General features: G+C 40.7%; 3 protein-coding genes across 5 annotated transcripts; 2 read left to right on the top strand and 1 right to left on the bottom strand.

Moving 5' to 3' along the window:
• The first annotated feature begins 766 nt into the window (after nucleotides 1-766).
• smpd1 (sphingomyelin phosphodiesterase 1) lies at nucleotides 767-7150 on the top strand. The gene is made up of 9 exons (XM_085289097.1): nucleotides 767-963; nucleotides 1188-1449; nucleotides 2553-2873; nucleotides 3174-3454; nucleotides 3708-3881; nucleotides 4680-4851; nucleotides 4974-5050; nucleotides 5417-5562; nucleotides 5644-7150. Exons 2-9 carry the CDS (start codon nucleotides 1231-1233, stop codon nucleotides 6060-6062), a joined length of 1809 nt encoding a protein of 602 aa, XP_085145223.1. The 5' UTR covers nucleotides 767-963; nucleotides 1188-1230; the 3' UTR covers nucleotides 6063-7150.
• A 60-nt stretch (nucleotides 7151-7210) lies between these two features.
• Nucleotides 7211-13886, bottom strand: tpte (transmembrane phosphatase with tensin homology). 3 transcript variants are annotated; one of them, XM_085289102.1, is made up of 19 exons: nucleotides 13750-13886; nucleotides 12750-12840; nucleotides 12578-12658; nucleotides 12451-12498; nucleotides 12188-12349; nucleotides 11541-11660; nucleotides 10861-10960; nucleotides 10706-10769; nucleotides 10528-10592; nucleotides 10327-10387; nucleotides 10160-10241; nucleotides 9868-9956; nucleotides 9709-9770; nucleotides 9533-9613; nucleotides 8669-8774; nucleotides 8468-8565; nucleotides 8291-8386; nucleotides 8135-8205; nucleotides 7211-8040 (listed from the first exon to the last, which is right to left on the bottom strand). In XM_085289102.1, exons 2-19 carry the CDS (start codon nucleotides 12794-12796, stop codon nucleotides 7935-7937), a joined length of 1539 nt encoding a protein of 512 aa, XP_085145228.1. In that variant the 5' UTR covers nucleotides 12797-12840; nucleotides 13750-13886; the 3' UTR covers nucleotides 7211-7934. The 3 variants fall into 3 exon arrangements, with proteins under 3 accessions (XP_085145228.1, XP_085145227.1, XP_085145226.1); XM_085289101.1 differs by lacking the exon at nucleotides 13750-13886 and adding an exon at nucleotides 13255-13728; XM_085289100.1 differs by lacking the exon at nucleotides 13750-13886 and adding an exon at nucleotides 13109-13248.
• A 406-nt stretch (nucleotides 13887-14292) lies between these two features.
• On the top strand, nucleotides 14293-16799 carry fgl1b (fibrinogen like 1B). Its single transcript, XM_085289115.1, has 9 exons — nucleotides 14293-14434; nucleotides 14547-14633; nucleotides 14817-15090; nucleotides 15268-15427; nucleotides 15559-15656; nucleotides 15805-15893; nucleotides 15980-16105; nucleotides 16231-16295; nucleotides 16437-16799. The coding sequence occupies exons 1-9, from the start codon at nucleotides 14429-14431 to the stop codon at nucleotides 16615-16617; spliced, it is 1086 nt and encodes a 361-aa protein (XP_085145241.1). The 5' UTR covers nucleotides 14293-14428; the 3' UTR covers nucleotides 16618-16799.
• The last annotated feature ends 487 nt before the right edge of the window (nucleotides 16800-17286 follow it).

The raw sequence follows: 17286 nt of genomic DNA, 5'->3' as shown, positions 1-17286 counted from the left end.
ACTGTAATGCTAAATCTAACCTCTGCCATATCTGCCCTTCATACCGTAATAATTAAGAAGACCAACTAACACTAATACTTTTAAACAATAAAAACGAAACTAAAATGATCAAAACCCAATCTGGAAATTACGTGAAACTAAACCGAATTTAAAAAATCAGTAGAGTCATATCATACTAATATGATAACGATATTAGAAAAAAAAATGCAATAACTGTCAGAGATATCACGGTGTACTTCAAAAATGTTTGACCTTATTCCATGTTTGGTTGGATTGGGAATCAGTCATCTTGGTTGCTTGCACATTCAAGTTAATAACTATATAGAAATTTGAATATTTTGTTGATTCTTTGCAGTAGTATCCATATTTACATGTGTCATAATAGACCCGCTGGTACTGGTGATAGCGTTACACTTATAAAATAATAAATTATGAATCAGTAACGCATGCACACACAAAGGAAATAAGCAACTTACAACTGTTTTGACCAAAATTAAGACTTTATTGGTTTTATTTTAAGATAGCGGACATAAAGCAGAATATACTGACGATCAGCACATTGAATTTATAGTCCCAAATTTATAAAAGTTTGCTTAGGCAGCTATTTCTGGACTTCAGTCACTGTGTAATTAAGGAAGAATTTGGTCAAAGGGGAGGTAAAAATATAAACGGTCAGCGCGTGACCTCAGCTTTGATAATCTTTGACAGCTGCAGACTGTGGGCCAATCAGAAAACAGGAGGGGGGGGAGCGCACGAGTGAACCCGGCCTCACGTGACGTGTCAGCTGACTTTTTCAGAAGTCAGAGGAAGCAGCACCAGCGGCTGAGGTGACAGTCGGACTTCCACAAAGAAAGAAGGCTGCCGTGCTCATTTCGTTGCACTTTGTGGACGTGGGAGCTGGGCCGCTCTTGACCTTCCCGCTTCTCACTCAGGGAAAACTGCGGCACTTTGTTATATTCAGAGGTATGGTATCAGAAGAGTAGCTAGCTTTGTTAAGTGTGTGTTCTCGCTGCTGCTGTGTTAGTAGCTGACATACAGAGGAATATTGCTTGCGGTTGTTTGTGAGTCACTTATTCTGAAGCTGAAGCTGAAGTGTTAAGTTAAGCACCGCGACAGTAAGTGTTACTTCCTTGACACCCATCCTTGTTTTGTTCTTGTTGTGCCTGTTGTGTTGCTGTCCTGTACAGAGGCTGAGGCAAACGCTCTCTGAGGACACCTGCTGTCTGGACCATGAGGCTCTCCTCTCAGCCGCCCTCCTTTGGGCTGATAACCTGCTCTTTGGTCTTGATATTGCCGCTGTTTGGCTCCTGTCATCCAGCGCAGCTTTCCGGAAACCCCAGCCTGGTGTTCATGGAGCAGCTGAGCCACTCAAGTGTCAGATTCAACTGGAGAAATGTCACCTGCTACGTCTGCAAAGCTGTCTTCACCATTGTTGATGTTGCCCTTCTGGTAATGTGTTAAAAATGTCCTATTAAACCACAAGTTGCACAAGTGCAACAGACCATCCGGTCCTTAGAGCAGCTCAGGAAGTCATTTGTTTTAAAAGTGAAAAACATTTAGGAGACGTTTACTGGAGTATTAAAACTGCATTTAAGTGTAGTTATACATTACTTGTTGTTGTGGACTGCATTTTGACTACATGTATAATTAGAGCTTATGTTTTTACAGTCCGTAGAAAATCTTGATCAAAGTCCAACAAATGTTGGAAGACTGCAGCTACCTCATAAAATGCTGTGCAGGAAGATTATGTTTTCCATATTAACCTGCATCATGAAATAGTGAGAGGTGCTTCTAGTATACTCAATATTCCCTTTACCATTTACATCAGTGTGTTTTCTAATGTTGAGAAGTAGAAACATTTAAACTGGATGGCTGAAGACTAGATTTGATATCAACATATGCTTCTGGTTTAACTGTTTTTTGTTTTTTTGTTTGTTTGTTTTTTATTTCTTCTTTGTGATTTGTGGTTTGTTCCGTTTATTGCACATTGTCCAACTTCCTAAACTGAACAAGGGACTTCTCTTAAGCTGTGGCAGTTACGCTTTTATTTATTTGTTTATTCAATTCTGGTACAGCCAAATTGGGTTAAAAAGACAATAAATCTGAGCAGTTCGCATTATGTTTCCAAATGTGAATCACCAATTATGTTAGAGAATATTACTGCACTTGCAGAGCATAAAAAGTTTAAAAATGTTCGTGGTGTATGATACAAGTCGTATGACACTCTGCTTCTTCTGTGTTTAGCATAAAAGTCCTTAGACTATGTCATGTGGTCTCTATTGACCACAAATAACATGTTTATCGTTAGCTGTAACTGCTGACCTCAACCACATGTGTTTGCATATTCTCCTGTTTTTTAAGTGCAGATGCTGCACTTAAATTCTGTGACTTATGTTCGTACTGTGAAATGTTTCTTTGAGCATGTTTAAATTCAGATTGTTCTAAACAAATTTTAGCTTGGCCTGCTTTGCAGGAAGTTCAAATGCAGTGGTTCGTTTTCTTAATTTCCTCCTCTCAGAGCTTGTTTTTTCTCTGTTAACCCCTTCCCCCAGAGTGATGCAAATGAAGAGCGAGTGGCACAAGCAGTAGGTGAGGCGTGTATCCGTCTCCATCTGGCTGATGAGCAAGTCTGTCGGGATATAATTGAGCTGTTCAGGGATGACTTCATAAGGGCCCTGCAGGAGTCATTTCTGTGGCCCACTGAAGCGTGTGCTATACTGGTGGGCCCTTCCTGTGGCAAATTTGATGTGTATGCACCTTGGAACATCACTTTGCCAAATGTTCCTAAGCCCCCCGTTAAACCACCCTCTCCTCCCAAACCGGGTTCTCCACAGAGCAGAGTACTGTTTCTCACAGACGTCCACTGGGACAGGGTGAGTGTGTGAAATGAAAAGAGCCAAAATTGAAGTGAAATCCTGGCAAACTTGGCTATTCTTGTCCTAATTTTGTGTATATATGTAGTCCCTCAAAGTGTGTCTGTCAGTAGGTGTGTATATGAAACCTTTTTATATTAAGGTCATACGTTTGTTAAAAACAAGGTTAAAGTTAGTGATTTACAGCGTCTGTATATTTTCGGCTTGACTCAGCATAAAGTGTTATGGCTTTGATCACCTGACTTGTTTTGGTTTAACTCGTGCCTTAAAAAAAATATTACTCTTTGTTCCTCCTGACAGGAATATGACGTCGGCAGTGCTGCAGACTGCAAGGAACCTCTGTGTTGTCGTAACAATTCAGGCTCTCCAAACTTGAGCAGGAGGAAGGCTGGGCACTGGGGAACTTATGGAAAGTGTGACCTGCCTCTTTGGACAGTGGAGAACCTTCTGGAAAATGCTGCCAAAGCTGGGCCATGGGACTGGGTTTACTGGACTGGAGACATACCAGCACACAATGTGTGGTCACAGACCAGGGAGCAGCAGTTGTCAGAGCTTACTGTCATCTCCAGACTCATCCACAAGTAAGTTAGCTTTAAGTTTAACTGACTTTTTTTGATACGTGCTACTTTAGCTCATAAAACAGCAGATCAGAGTAGTTTTAATATTATAAAACTAACAATATATGTTGTGCTGGTTTATGGCTACATTCATTACAAACACACTGTAGTCTGACTCAGACCATGTTAACATTCATAGGGTTGTCCAGTCATAAGTTTGTCATGTGCTATCTTGAACTGGTCCAATCTCATGTTGACTCTTAACTTTTGTCCTCAGACACCTGGGACCTAATGTGATGGTTTACCCTGCTGTAGGAAACCACGAGAGCACACCAGTAAACAGCTTCCCTCCACCCTATATTCATGGCAACAGATCCTCTTCCTGGCTATATGACCAAATGGCAGAGGAATGGGCCCCGTGGTTGCCAGATCAGGCATTGAAGACTTTAAGGTTACTGAATTTTATGATTTTATTATATGTGAATGTCCTTTGCCACAGTACTGCAGTTAAAGCTACCCGTAGGTAACAAAGCATTTACACTGGAACACGAGGAAACTGTGTTTATGATGCAGTTTCACTTTGACTGGTTACCAGTGATGGAAAGTGTTTCTTATAAACTTACTGGCCACTTTTTTAGGTGTAGCTGTTAAACTGCTCATTAATGCAGATATCTAAACAGCCAGTCACATAGCAGCAACTAACCTGATTAACTGCTCATTAATGCAACTATCTCATTAGGCAATCACATGACAGCCACTCAGTGTGTTTAATCACGCAGACATGATGAAGACAGTCTGCTGAAGTTCAAACCGAACATCAGAATGTGGAACATGGTTATTTAATTTAATTTGAATGTGGTATGGTTGGTGGTGTCAGATGGACTGGTGTGATTATGTCCGAAACTGCTGATCTGTTGGGATTTTCCCACTCAACCATTTCTAGGATTTACAGAGAATGGGCTGAAAAAGAGAAAATGCCCAGTGAACAGCAGTTCTTTGGGTGAAAATTCCTTGTTGATGCCAGAGGTCGGAGAAGAACCTAAAGAACCATTTGTTACAACCATGGTATACAAATGGGCTACAAAAGACCACTTCGGTCCCAGTCCTGTTGTTGTATACACTCACTGGCCTCTGCTGGCCAGTGAGTGTATACAACACTTTGAGCTTCAATAAGTGACCCAGAGCCTGATAATGTCTAGAGTTTCATTTAAATTTGAGTCATTCAGAGGTCCTGTTGTTGTAATTACAGATATGGAGGATTCTACACAGTGCAGATTCAGCCTGGTCTGAGGCTGGTTTCTCTCAATATGAACTTTTGTGCACGAGAAAACTTTTGGCTGATGGTGAACTCCACCGATCCCGGGGATCAGCTGCAGTGGCTCATACACATTCTCCAGGCCAGCGAGGACAAGGGAGAAAAAGTGAGTTTGATCATTTAACACTGTGACATTGGGATTCTCTTATTTTAATTACCTCTGATCTCATTTATTAAGCAAAGGAAAACATTTATTTTTCTTTAAAAATATCTCCTCCTTTATTGTAGGTACATATCATTGGTCACATCCCACCTGGCCTTTGTCTTAGCAGCTGGAGCTGGAACTATTATCACATTGTCAACAGGTAGCTGCAGTAGCCACTGAAGATTTAATATAAAGCTGTTAGAAACTGTTAGAAGATAACTGGAGTACTAAAGTCAGTCTGGCTACCTCTTTGTCACTTGGAGAATGATTTGGGCTTGTATTCATTAAGCAATGGTTTATTGTTTAATTGCAGAGCATTAAATGTTTCCCAATGTGAATTTAGAAAAGGTGCGTGTGTAATGCTGATCAATGCAACTAAATCCCAATAAGCAGTATTCTTGGAATTACAGCAGCGAGATACAGAGCTGGCTTATTACTAGAAACACTTTTCAGCATCTGAAGCATGTGAACAGAGATGAATTGGTTGGTTTCTCTTTGGTAAACTACTCTCGCATCCTTTCTTCAGGTATGAAAGTACAATCACTGGACAGTTTTTTGGCCATACGCACCTGGATGAGTTCCAGATGTTTTATGATGAGGAAACCATGACCCACCCATTGGGGGTAGTGTTTATTGCTCCCAGTGTCACTACCTTTGTTGGCCTTAATCCAGGTGAGTTAATAATTGAGTTAAATCATCTTCCAGCATTTCATAAGCAGCACACTCACACGCAGCAAAAATATATCTTTTCAGGATACCGTGTCTACTATGTTGATGGGAACTACCAAGGAAGCTCTCGGCTGGTACTCGACCATGAAACCTACATCATGAACCTTACAGAGGCAAACCACAGTCCATGGGCACCACATAGTCCACAAAAGGATCCTAAATGGACACTACTGTACCGTGCCACTGAAGCTTATGGTCTGTCTACTCTGTTCCCCTCCGATTTTAATCGGCTGATTGGGACCTTTATCAATGATGATCCTGTCTTCCAGAAGTTCTGGTATTTGAGGTATAAAGGACACGTCTCAAAGCCTTGCAAAGAGGTCTGCAAGACCGGTATACTGTGCTACCTGCGAAGTGGGCGTTATGATGACCTGAAGCAGTGCGACTACCTTAATGGTTTTAAAGGAAGCTTAGCCAGAGCTGCCACAAAAACTCTCTGTTGATCTGATGGAGTTTAGCCTGGAAAAGGCAGGGTGAGGGGGAAAAAGCAATATGACTAAATATGATACTGAGCCAAAAACAAATCATCCTCTGTTGCAGATGGACAATGATTGTTTTTTTGTTTTTGTTTTTATAGGTTTGGTTTCATAAAGTCACTTGACCTATTATTCATGTTCACATGGATGTGGAACTTAGAAACCCAACTTGAGTATTTGCTGTGCCTCATCACTAATAATGTGTTTTAAATCACTTAGATGAATGTGGGACAGTTGACTTTTTTTCTTTAATGTCAGTTGTGAAAAGGGTGGTTAAAATTGTTCTGAAGCGCACACAGTGTTAGGCATTACAAGGATTCTTCAGTTCTCATGATTTAAGCAGTTCTTTTGAAGCCAGTGCCTTTTTCTTTTTTTTTCTTTTTTTTTGTTAAACATGAACTTATCGATTCTTGCGATATATCTTTTAAACCTCTGTCCCTCTGAAATTTTAGTCATCCATTAATTTTCTTCTTTTTATATAAATTTGGGGTTGCAAAGTGGCTGGAGCCTTTCCAGCGGTCGTGGGGCAAGAGGTGGAGCACACCCTCTATAGGTTGCAAGCCTGTGGCTAACACAGACAGGCAGCCATTCACACCCACATTGACACAAGAACCGACACATATACAGTAACCTTGCAAACTCCACACAGAAAGACACCTGCTGGCAGACCTTATTCTTGTGCCGCGATGAAGCTAATCTCAGTCCCACAGTGTGACTCAAATGTTCTGGCACTTTAATATCTTTTTTTTTTAAGTCCTTCGTCAGCACCATTGTTTGGATTTTAGGCCTGTGCTTTATGTAATCCACCTTATGTGCAACATTTTTTGCCTCAGCAAAAACATCTTTTAGCCAACCAAAGAGCAGTATTTTACATTCCTAATGTTTACTTCTGCCTGCACTTTGTTTTTAGCCACTTTCTTTAGCAGTGAATAAATCTGACATGCTTGTTTGGCTCCTCAAATCTGGGGAATTAATGGTGTAACAGGAAAGTGCTTGTAATATAAGCAGTAATTTAAGCGATTGTACAGAGTGTGAATAAAATTGCTTGCTCGTTACCTATTTGTGGGGCAAATATTGAGTTTAAATTAAAATGATTATTTTTAATTAAACACATGCACAGCTCCAACACTTTATTACAGTTTTTTGTTCTTCAGAAATTTGATACAAAAACTGCCATCAAATCATTATTTGCATTGAAGTGACCCTTAATTCATCAAAATCAATACAGTTTCTACAATAGCTGCTGCTTTGAAAGCTCAAATTCTAAATCATTGTGAGACTAACATCTTTTCTGAGCTCTCGTTAGCAATGTCTTAGCTTCCTCTCTCCCTTTTCCACATTTCCACCAAAGACAACTCTAACCCTAACCAATACCTAGGCTACTTTAGGTTTCAATAAATCCTCAAGTGGGGCTGAATAGGTAACAGCATTGGGAAATAGTTCACAAATAAAGCACTGAGCTATGAAAAGAAAAGCCACATATAGCTTTATAATTTCATGAATGCTAAATGTTGATCATTTTACTACATACAACAAAAGTACCTGCACATACAGATTAATTTAAATGTGGACATTATTCTTTGTGTATTGGTAATTCTCCATGTCTCACAAATTTAAGTGGCAAAAGCTGAGAGTAGAATTTTAGTCTACATTATTTGTAAAGTGGAGAATTGTAAGCACTTAAGATCACAACATTTAAACATGTAAATGTGCGGTATTCCTCTGGTCAATTTTAAACACCAAAACTGCATTTTTTTAAATTAGTGTTCAATTTGCATATTTCTGTTCATTATGCATCATTAAAGCTAGAACAGGTTTTCCCATCTTTCGATCTTTCTTTTATTCAGATTCTAAGAAGAACATAGTGACACCAAAGTCTTCCTTGTACAGGTCCCAGGTCTTTGGTTTGTGTGGGTTGTCCAGCTCTTCCCTGGGTAAAAACAACCTGAGGACAGTTTAAAGAGTGTAAGTCATGATAATACAGTCAAAAGAATACAAAAAACGGTCTCTGATCTTCTGAAATAGAAAAAGAAACACACTTGTTATCTTCTATGAAGGATGTATTGAACCAGAAGTAGAATGGAACATCTTCATATCCTTTCGGGAGACCCTAAGGGTGATGAGAACAGATCACATGAATCTAATTCACAAGCTTTCCTTTAATATAGGTGAAAGGTGAAAAAGTAAGCACTCACTGCACTCGATTCAAACATGACCTTCACATCTCCTTCAACCACAGGTCCATTCTGCAGGCTGATGACTGCTGCGTTATTACCCACATCAGGAAATACCTAACAAAACGCATAAACGGGTTAAAACGCTAAAACTCTTCAATCCTGTTGTGTGAATTTGTGAGTGTGTGACAGACTTACCGTGCAGTTCTCCTGCTTGGCACACACACACTCAAACACCAGCTCTTTTCTCACAATTATCTTGACCTTGAAATCGCTACCATTACCTTTACCAACGCCTGAGCAGGAGTAGAGGGAGAAAAAAAAAAAAAAAAAAAGCTCATATGTGCCACTGTTGGTGGTGCAGCTATAAACGAACATGATTCAGGTTTTCTAGTTTACCTGCTATGGAGTGGATACGGATGCTTTTAATCCTGAGGCTTTTCGGTGGAGGCAATTGTCTGTTGAACTTATTCTTCATGATTTCATAGTACCCTACGTACCGGCTCTGCAGGACACAAAAACAACAAAACCTTTTAACATATTGTGGCTGTAGGAGGTAGAGCAAGCCATCTACTAATTGGAAGGTTGGTGGTTTGATCCCTGGCTCTGCCTAGTCTGCATACCAAATATCCTTGGGCAAGATATTAACCCCAAGTAGCTATGTGATGCATCCATCGGAGTATGAATGTGTGTGAATGGTGGTTAGAAAGCATAGAAGATAGTGAATATGTGAATTTGGCATGTTCTATAGAGCGCTTTGAGTACTCTGGGAAAGTAGAAAAGAATAAGAATCAGTCCATTTACCATTAAAAAAAGCAAGCATTTAGTTTTTGTACGTGTATTCCAACAGGCTTAAGAAGATGTTGAGACTCCAGAATCCCTTTTATGCTTCTTGGAATTGATTTCACTGGTGCCTAAAACTCTAATATACTTATTCCAAAAGACATTCCTTTACTATTTGTTTTGATGATGGTTGTGAAGAGCGATGTCTCACAGGTACGCCCAAAATCTCCCACAAATGATTTGTAAGACAGAACCATTGGCTGTTTCCAAATACTTTCCTAGAAAAGGTTTGGCCAAAACCTGGCAACTTTCTGTGGCGATGTTACAAATTTTGTAAAAAACAAAAAACAAAACAGTTGCCTCACATGTGAAGAAGGCCGTTGTATTGCTGCCATGCTTTTGTGTTTCTGCCACATGGAGCTGCTCATCATAATGATTAGAGGTCTTCACTACAAAGAGTTTTTGATGACTTGTTGTTACCTGAGAGGGAGTCTCCACCCCCTGAAACTTGGAGCTCTGACTTTTGTCCGTCCTCCGCTCGCCAAAATACTCCAGACTGTCCTTCAGTGCGAAAAGAAACAGATGTAAGGATATAGCTTTGTTTTAAAGCACTTATCTATTTACCCTAGTTTCACAAGTAAGTAAGAGAGATGTACCTGTGCACTCTCAAACTGGTCACTGTCGATAAGCCAGGTGCACACCATAGTACCGGTGCGTCCTGGGAAAGGGAGCAGTAGAATTCACATTTAAAAAGACGCATATTTTCAAATAAGTGATCCAATGATAATGAGTCAAGGAGAGCTCACTAATGTTACCTTTCCCTCCTTTGCAGTGGATCGCAATGATGTTTTGGGGATCAGCAGACATCCACTCTCTCACGCTCGCTGTGTATTTGAGCATGTCCCTGAAACAATCCAGTACAAGAACAAAGAAATAAGGTGTGAAAATACTAATTGGCACTGGAATTGATGCAGTTGTGATGCATCTTTTTCCTGGATCCGAGTCATTTATAGAAATGCTTGAAGTCTCAACATTGGTATAGGTTTACTACAAGAAAAAGATCCAGATTAAAGAAAAGGCCACATATGAAACAGAAACCGTGCTCACTCCAAGGAGGGGACATTGTGGTCATCAATAAACACCCGTTCAACCCTGTAGTGGAAGAACTGGGGGTCGTAGCCTTTCTCACCTGGAAGCAAAAAGAAACTACGCTGTTTTGTAATCCTCAACAAAAGGGCATACAGTGCATGTGAGGAAAGGTGGTGCACACTTACTGCAAAGATTGTAAACTTTATAATGGCCTTCATGTTTAGTGTCTAGAAACCTTGCCACTTCCTGCACAAAGAGAGAAGAGAAGTCAGTTAAAAGCCAATGGTAACTGTGATTGGGATCATTTTGATCTTTGTCTATGTTATTATTATGTTTGTAAAATGAAGCAGGTGGTGCATGGTTCGCATCCAAGGCCACTCACTTACCCTGATTGGATTCCTATAGAAGGCTTGCTTCCCAGAGGAGGGGAAAGACATGGCGATGACGCGGTCTACAGAGCGGGTAAAGATGCAAAATCATTGTTTTTCTTTTCTTTTTTTCTTTTTTTTAAATCTCAAAATGTATTTTCCTGACATGCATAATTGTTTAACTTCAAACACCTGCCTGTGACATAGGTAAGATCGAGGTCAAATCCATCCTTCTGATAACGCCGCTTGTTTTCAGAAATCTGAAAAATAAGCAATTTTTCCAGTGTTCTTTCTTGATGCCAACCCTAACACTTGTAACTGTCCAGTTTGCGTCTAGAATGACGACCTTACCATCCTCCTGGTGACTTTCTCCAGCTCTTTCTTCTGAGCAGCCAGTCTGAAAACCCTCACGAGGATTATTATTCTCAAGAAGCGGAGAAATGTCACAACCCTGAAAGGAAAATTGCAAAAGTGAATCATTATTCCAGGTGTTCGAAGTCCAGTGCATTCAAAAGGAGATTATAAAATCTGTAATATGGTTTACGATACTCTATGCAACTACTGCATGTAGCTTAAAACCATATGGTTAAGCTAAACAGTCATTAGACAATCAGCCAAGTCAGTCATTCATTCTCAGATTTTCACCACCAAATAAGAAAACAAAAATAACTTCAACATTTTTTTGCTTTTGTTTTTAAAGTACAATATGGCTAATTGCAAATTTACTGAAAACATTGCTCTATTGCTTTCTTTTTGGAGTAGTTTGTACACAGATCTATGAGGTCAGTCAGGAATCATAAGAGAAAACAAGTAGGTGGGCTATTGGTGTAAATTCCCATATGGAAAAGAAATACAAGATTTTTTTTAATTCAAATATTAAATGTGTTATACTATGATATGCTCATTAAAGTGGCCCCTTTTGCATTTTTCTTATCCAACAAAATGTTTATTTACTGATCATACTTAATTATTTAATTGTTCCTTCCGACTGTATGCCTGTTGTGATGGGAATGCAATGAGCAAACATGTACCTGGGGATGAGGCTGGGACCTGACAGGTCAGAGAAGGTGTAGACCATGGTGACCACCAGTGTGACAATCACCACGCAGGCGTCTATGATGTTCAGCTTGGAGCTGAAGTACACTTTGAAACTAAAAGGAGGCCAAGATAAGTGGAAACATGACACAAGACAATTAGTATACAGCTGGAGAAAGACTCCGCACAGATCATGCAATGGACATATTCAGTGATTTCTCTGACACTCTGATGACTGTGCCATTACATTTCCTAATCCCTAACCCAAAACATTTCCTGTCTGACTTCCTTTTCACAACTTCCTGTTTAATGACAAATCAGACTTGGTTTCAGCTGATTCAAAACTCCGGTGGGAATCACTGCTTTAAACATTTCTCTTTCTCACATTAGCACGGAAACAGTTGCGATCGCGATCCACTGCATCAATGTGAGCACTTCTTCTAGCGCAGTGTCAGCAAAAAATTACTTTTGCAAAAGTAAGTTTTGTCTGATTTGTTAGGCAATCCACTGGCTTCCTCAGAACAGAGGCTATTCTTCCTGGAAGGCTGGCTCATGCGCATGACTTCTTACTCACAAACGGGTGTTGATGGTTACAGAGGTGCAGAAAACAACGACTAGACTCCCACAAGCATTTCTCACTCACCCCTCCACATAGACACGCAGGAGGACATCGGCAAGGAAGAAGAAAGAGATGGTGAGGGACACAGCCTCTAACGCATTTCCAGCATCTCTACTCTTGGCTGGCAGCGAGAGATCCACAATCACCAGCACAAAGTCCACTATGATCAGTGTTACTCCAAATAAACTGGAAAGAAAGACATGCAAATGATGATAAAACATCCACTTAATTAAAAAGACAACCAGGTAGGGGTGTACCCTTTTCCAATTTGCAAAAAACACACTCACCGAAAGCCAAAGGACATGACAAACGGGGCTATCCTTTTCCGAAGATTGCTGCAAAACAGGGGACAGGGTTATATGTGCCTGTATGTAGAGCTGAAGGGTTGTGCAAATTGGATCTCTGTAAACTTACTAGTACAGCGTGTCTGGTAGTGCACTCTCCTCCTTTCCATCATCAATCTCTACTTTAGCGTTCTCCATCTTTGTCATGTTTCTGAGAAGACAGATAGAGATTACGGACAAAGACACACAAATATATGTATTTGTTTGATATATAGAGAGAGATAAATAAATAAAAACCTCACCCATTTACACTTGAGTCTAACCCTGGGCTAAAGTACACAGAGGACATGATGCTTCTGTTTCCTTTCTCTTTTTGTCCTGAACGTGGAGTTTCTGCATTTGGAGACAAAAGCGTGATAAGATTGAGTGCACCCATTTCGGCGCGATGCTACGTGGTTACAATGTGGAAACAAATGAGACAAGAGTGCATAAACTTTGTGTCATCGTCCTAAAACGCTGCTTTTCTTCAAACCAGTCTCTCACGCATTTCCCGGTGCTACCTGCAGGATGCAGGAGTCCACAGCGCGTCCCTAAACCACTACATTCAGCTGCAGCACGTACAAAGAAACTGCTCAAGAAAGGAATCGCTCATTCCGTTTACCTCTGGGTAAATTTTAACAAAATTTCACCGCCCGGTCCACAGTCTGTGTGATCACCATTCACTGTCCTGTTGCTTTCCTTGCAGCGTTCACAACAAATCAGACCCTCAAAAAGCCCAACTAAACTAAACTCCCACCGCCTGCTTACCGTCGGGACTGTCATTCGTCAAATTATATGAGACTTCGTCTTGTGACTTCTCCCGGGGACAAAGGAAGACGGTTCAAAGGTTAACCGGGTGGATTTTTTTCTATCCATCCACTATTCCTCATCGTTTTTGCAAACGTAGCGGTTTCGAACTTCCTGGAGCTCAGTAGAAAAAAAAAAAAAGAAAAAATGCCCCCCCTCTTTATTCATATTTCCTCCTCAGCTTACTTTGACTCAAAAACAGAGTCTGACGGTAACCCTTCTGCACAGACGTATTTAAACCGCCGATAGTTACTAAACTAGCCCAACGGGCTGCCTAATTTGGAACATCTGGTTCTAATAGACTGGCCAAAATAACGAAATAGTACATTCCTGCCTTTTGCGTCACTTGTTTGTTTGTTTTTTGTCATGAATTCATGAAATTTGGGTATGATATTCAGAAAAGTAAAAAGTAAAAAAAAAAAAAAAATAAATAAATACATAGAAAACACAAAATACCTCAACTGCTCCCTTTAGGGGTCGCCACAGCGCATGTCTGCCTCCATCTGACCCATTTTCCTTGCATCATCTTTTATTACAACAACCCTCTGCGTGTTTACTTCACATGCAGAGGGTCATTTATCGTCTTCCCACACGCTGACTTCCTACACTACAGTTTGCACCTTTCCCGTGTTTTATACCATTGCATATTAAATATGTGTAAATATTATAACTTTAGTGTCCTGGGTAATGTTCACCCGGATGCTCTGCTGTTCATGAAATTACTAAGAAATCATATATTGCATTACTTTATTGCTCGAATTAGTGTTTGAAGTAGGACATTTATATAAAAAGAATGTAATTTTTTTTAGGAATAATTGTCTCCCCCCAATAGATCACTGTGTTATATTTAAAAGGCAAACCCCACAAGCAGCGCTTCTGGTATGTAAATGGAGCTCTTTCAACATTTTCGGTCAGTGAAGCTATTTGCAGCTCTGAGATCAGCTCTACTTTCAAGACAATGCGATGGTTTATGAAGGAGCAAGCACAAAACTGACCTGAGTTCAGTGTTTGACGAGACCGTTCTAGTCCGAATCCTCTAATGTGAAACATGCAGACGCCCAGCCTATAAATAATGCTGACAAATTTTAGGGGAAGAGAACACTGAACCTGAAGAAAACAAGGGAAGCTTTGTGAAATGAAGGTAAGGCTTGTGGCTTCGAGATTCTTCAGGTGTTTAAAAAAAGCATTTAAAGTTTTGGATAACTTTTTGATTTTTCTTAAAGTTTTAATCTAAATTGTCTTGTTTATTTTAGAAAACGTGGTTTTTCCTAAAAGTCATGCCAGTGTTGCTGTTCTTGACTCTGCTGTGCCCAGTCTTGGTCTCCTCTTCACAGCCGTCTGTATGTATCTACTCTGTAACAAATATTTTCATTTATTTTTGTATTGACTGTGAAAACTGAAAATGTTTGCCTTAAATTGTGTTTTTTCTAGATGTGTAGAAAAAAACTGTGATGCATTACTTGCTTCCTCTGTGTGTTATCAGAATAAAAACAGAGGTATTTTTTTTCCTTCCTTATTTTAAGGCAACAGACTCGTGCGGGCCTGAGTTTGCTGTTCTCAAGCGCAGCATAAGGAAACTTGAAAATGGTCTTTTGATCAGAAAATGGCAGGTTGAGCACTTGCAGACGCACAAATACTTCCGTCCGTTTCAGCCTGCTGCGTCTAACAGCAAACCTCAGGCTGATTCAGACCCCGATTCTGGTTTAAACCACAACAAGAGCGCAGCACTAGATGGACTGGATATGACGCTGACTAAACCACTTCCACCGACAGGCAGTTTAATTGTATATGATAAAGGTAAGAAAAGCGCACTATGTTTGGTGCAAATCTACAGTGCATGACGCATTTTTCTATTTCTAGTTCACTGAGTTTTGCACATGCACAGCTATTTTTACTTGACATGCAACACAAAGTCAAAATGTCAATGTAAGAACAATAATCAGCAATCTCTGAAGCATTTAGTCTTTCTTCTAGACTGTTCTGAACTGTTCGACAGACAGAGACCATCAAGCGGTTTCTACCGCATAAGACCCAAATTACATCAGGAGCCCTTTTTAGTTTACTGTGACATGGATGATGGAGGAGGGTGGACAGTGTTTCAAAAACGCCGGCATGGAAGAGTTGACTTTCACAGGTAATTGTGCAGAAGAAGTAGCCCACAGCATGTGGGTGGAAGATCCCACAGCCTGTCTATCTAGTATGATGCTGATAAAGCTTGTGGGGTTTTCTGTTTGAAGTCAACTGCCAGCCTACTTCTCATTTCAGAGACTGGGTGGACTACAGAGATGGCTTTGGCGACTTCAAACTGTGGAATGACGAGTTTTGGTTGGGCAATGAACATATTTACTCTCTGCTATCAGAAGGTCAGCAGGTCACGTTATGCACTAATGCTTCACATTAGACACCCAGTATGTGTTTTTTCATTCATATGTTGCATTTTAAAAAGTTGTATTTCCTGTCTTATTAGCTTCTCCTTTACCAACTTTACTTTGTGTCTTTTTTGTGCTAAAGGTAAGAACCTTGTGAAGATCGATCTTATGGATTGGGATGGACAGAGAAGCTATGCGTTTTATGACAACTTCAGGATCACCGATGAGGCTGTGAGAAAAACACTTTGTGTAGCTTTTCCTTAGAATCATAAGTATAACGATCCTCCCAGGAAACATTGTTCTAATGCTCATTCCAGGATAAATATCGTCTTCAGTATGGGCAGTACAGTGGGTCAGCGGGAGATGCTCTCAGTGGAAGCAGGGGTGTGGTGGAGCAGTGGTCTTCTTGCCTCAGTGGCATGCATTTCAGCACCAGGGATCAGGTTAGTCGCACATCTGTCAAAACCATTACCACTCCAAGATGGCAAGTTGATGTTTCACAGCACGTCTAATAGACTACTCATGTGCAAATGATGAATGTGAAAACACTGATGCCGGTGGTTGACAGGATAACGACCGGTACCTCCAGGGAAGCTGTGCCCAGGAGAATAAAGCAGGTTGGTGGTACAACAGGTGAGGCTGTCACCCACCCTTTCTGTTTCATGATGAGTCTGCATCACTTCAAATGTGATTATGAAGTTTCTGTCCCTTCACCGGGTTTTGTAATTTGAAAAATTTACCTTTGACATTGTGCCCTTAACTTCTGATCTACAGATGTCATGCAGCCAACTTAAATGGAAAATTCTATCGCAGAGGGAAGTACAAAGCCGAGTATGATGACGGTATTGTTTGGGGGACCTGGAAAGGCCTTTGGTATTCACTTAGACACACCACCATGAAGGTGCGGCCTCTGGTTTTCCTAGACGCCGTGGGCAGTGGAGCGGGCGAAATTTAAAAACCTAAACGCTAAAAAACAAAAACAAACATTCTTTGCCATATTTTAATTTCTCCCTTTGCTATTTTTCTATCAAATATCAGTAATACCGTATTGTATGCATTTCTTTCTGTAAAGTGTCTATTAACCAAACACTAAAATAAACAGCATTTCATCCATAACACCTCTCTGATGTTCATTTGATTGTCCTCAAGCATAGTTACAATGGATACAACTGTGTAATTTTCATTACATATTTGACACTGCTTAGATCTCACATTAAACAGTGAAGCTGTCAGGATCTGGAGACTCGACTGGAAAGTGCTATCAGGCACCTGAGTTCCTTGGTCTCCACCCCTGGGCGGAGCCATCTCCCTGCTGCAGTCCTGCACACCTGAGACTGATTCGGGGCAATCAGGTTGAGGATTTAAGGTCCCCTCAGACTCTCCTTCACCGCCAGTGCGTCAAAGACCTCACGTTGGTATTGACTCTACGGCTTTTCACGCTCTTGCCACTTTTTCATTGTTAACCTTGGTTTCATGTGCATTTCCTGGACCTTCGTTGTCATCGCCCTCAACCCCAGCTCGCCTTACCTGCCCTCCAGCCTCACTCACCACCTTGGACACAGCGGAACTCAGGTCTGCCAGCCGTTCCACTACTCCCCTGGACTACCACCGCCTCTCCCTGAAA

Source organism: Mchenga conophoros, linkage group LG10 (assembly GCF_057382185.1).
Source record: "Mchenga conophoros isolate Kocher_MC1m ecotype Shallow Benthic linkage group LG10, M_conophoros_male_GT1.1, whole genome shotgun sequence".
Taxonomy (NCBI): domain Eukaryota; kingdom Metazoa; phylum Chordata; class Actinopteri; order Cichliformes; family Cichlidae; genus Mchenga; species Mchenga conophoros.
The sequence above is the reverse complement of the archived record's forward strand: the minus strand, read 5'-3'. Positions and strand labels throughout refer to the sequence as shown.

Excerpts from the sequence above, each read along its gene's own strand:
- smpd1 (XM_085289097.1), top strand. The coding sequence starts at position 1,231 with ATGAGGCTCTCCTCTCAGCCGCCCTCCTTTGGGCTGATAACCTGCTCT. Across the intron at positions 1,450-2,552 it reads TTGTTGATGTTGCCCTTCTG|AGTGATGCAAATGAAGAGCG; the intron begins GTAATGTGTTAA and ends CCCTTCCCCCAG. Across the intron at positions 4,852-4,973 it reads GCGAGGACAAGGGAGAAAAA|GTACATATCATTGGTCACAT; the intron begins GTGAGTTTGATC and ends CCTTTATTGTAG.
- tpte (XM_085289102.1), bottom strand. The coding sequence starts at position 12,796 with ATGTCCTCTGTGTACTTTAGCCCAGGGTTAGACTCAAGTGTAAATGG. Across the intron at positions 12,659-12,749 it reads TTAGACTCAAGTGTAAATGG|AAACATGACAAAGATGGAGA; the intron begins GTGAGGTTTTTA and ends CTGTCTTCTCAG. Across the intron at positions 10,961-11,540 it reads GGTCCCAGCCTCATCCCCAG|GGTTGTGACATTTCTCCGCT; the intron begins GTACATGTTTGC and ends TTTTCCTTTCAG.
- fgl1b (XM_085289115.1), top strand. Across the intron at positions 15,428-15,558 it reads GGAAGAGTTGACTTTCACAG|AGACTGGGTGGACTACAGAG; the intron begins GTAATTGTGCAG and ends TTCTCATTTCAG. Across the intron at positions 16,106-16,230 it reads ATTTCAGCACCAGGGATCAG|GATAACGACCGGTACCTCCA; the intron begins GTTAGTCGCACA and ends GGTGGTTGACAG.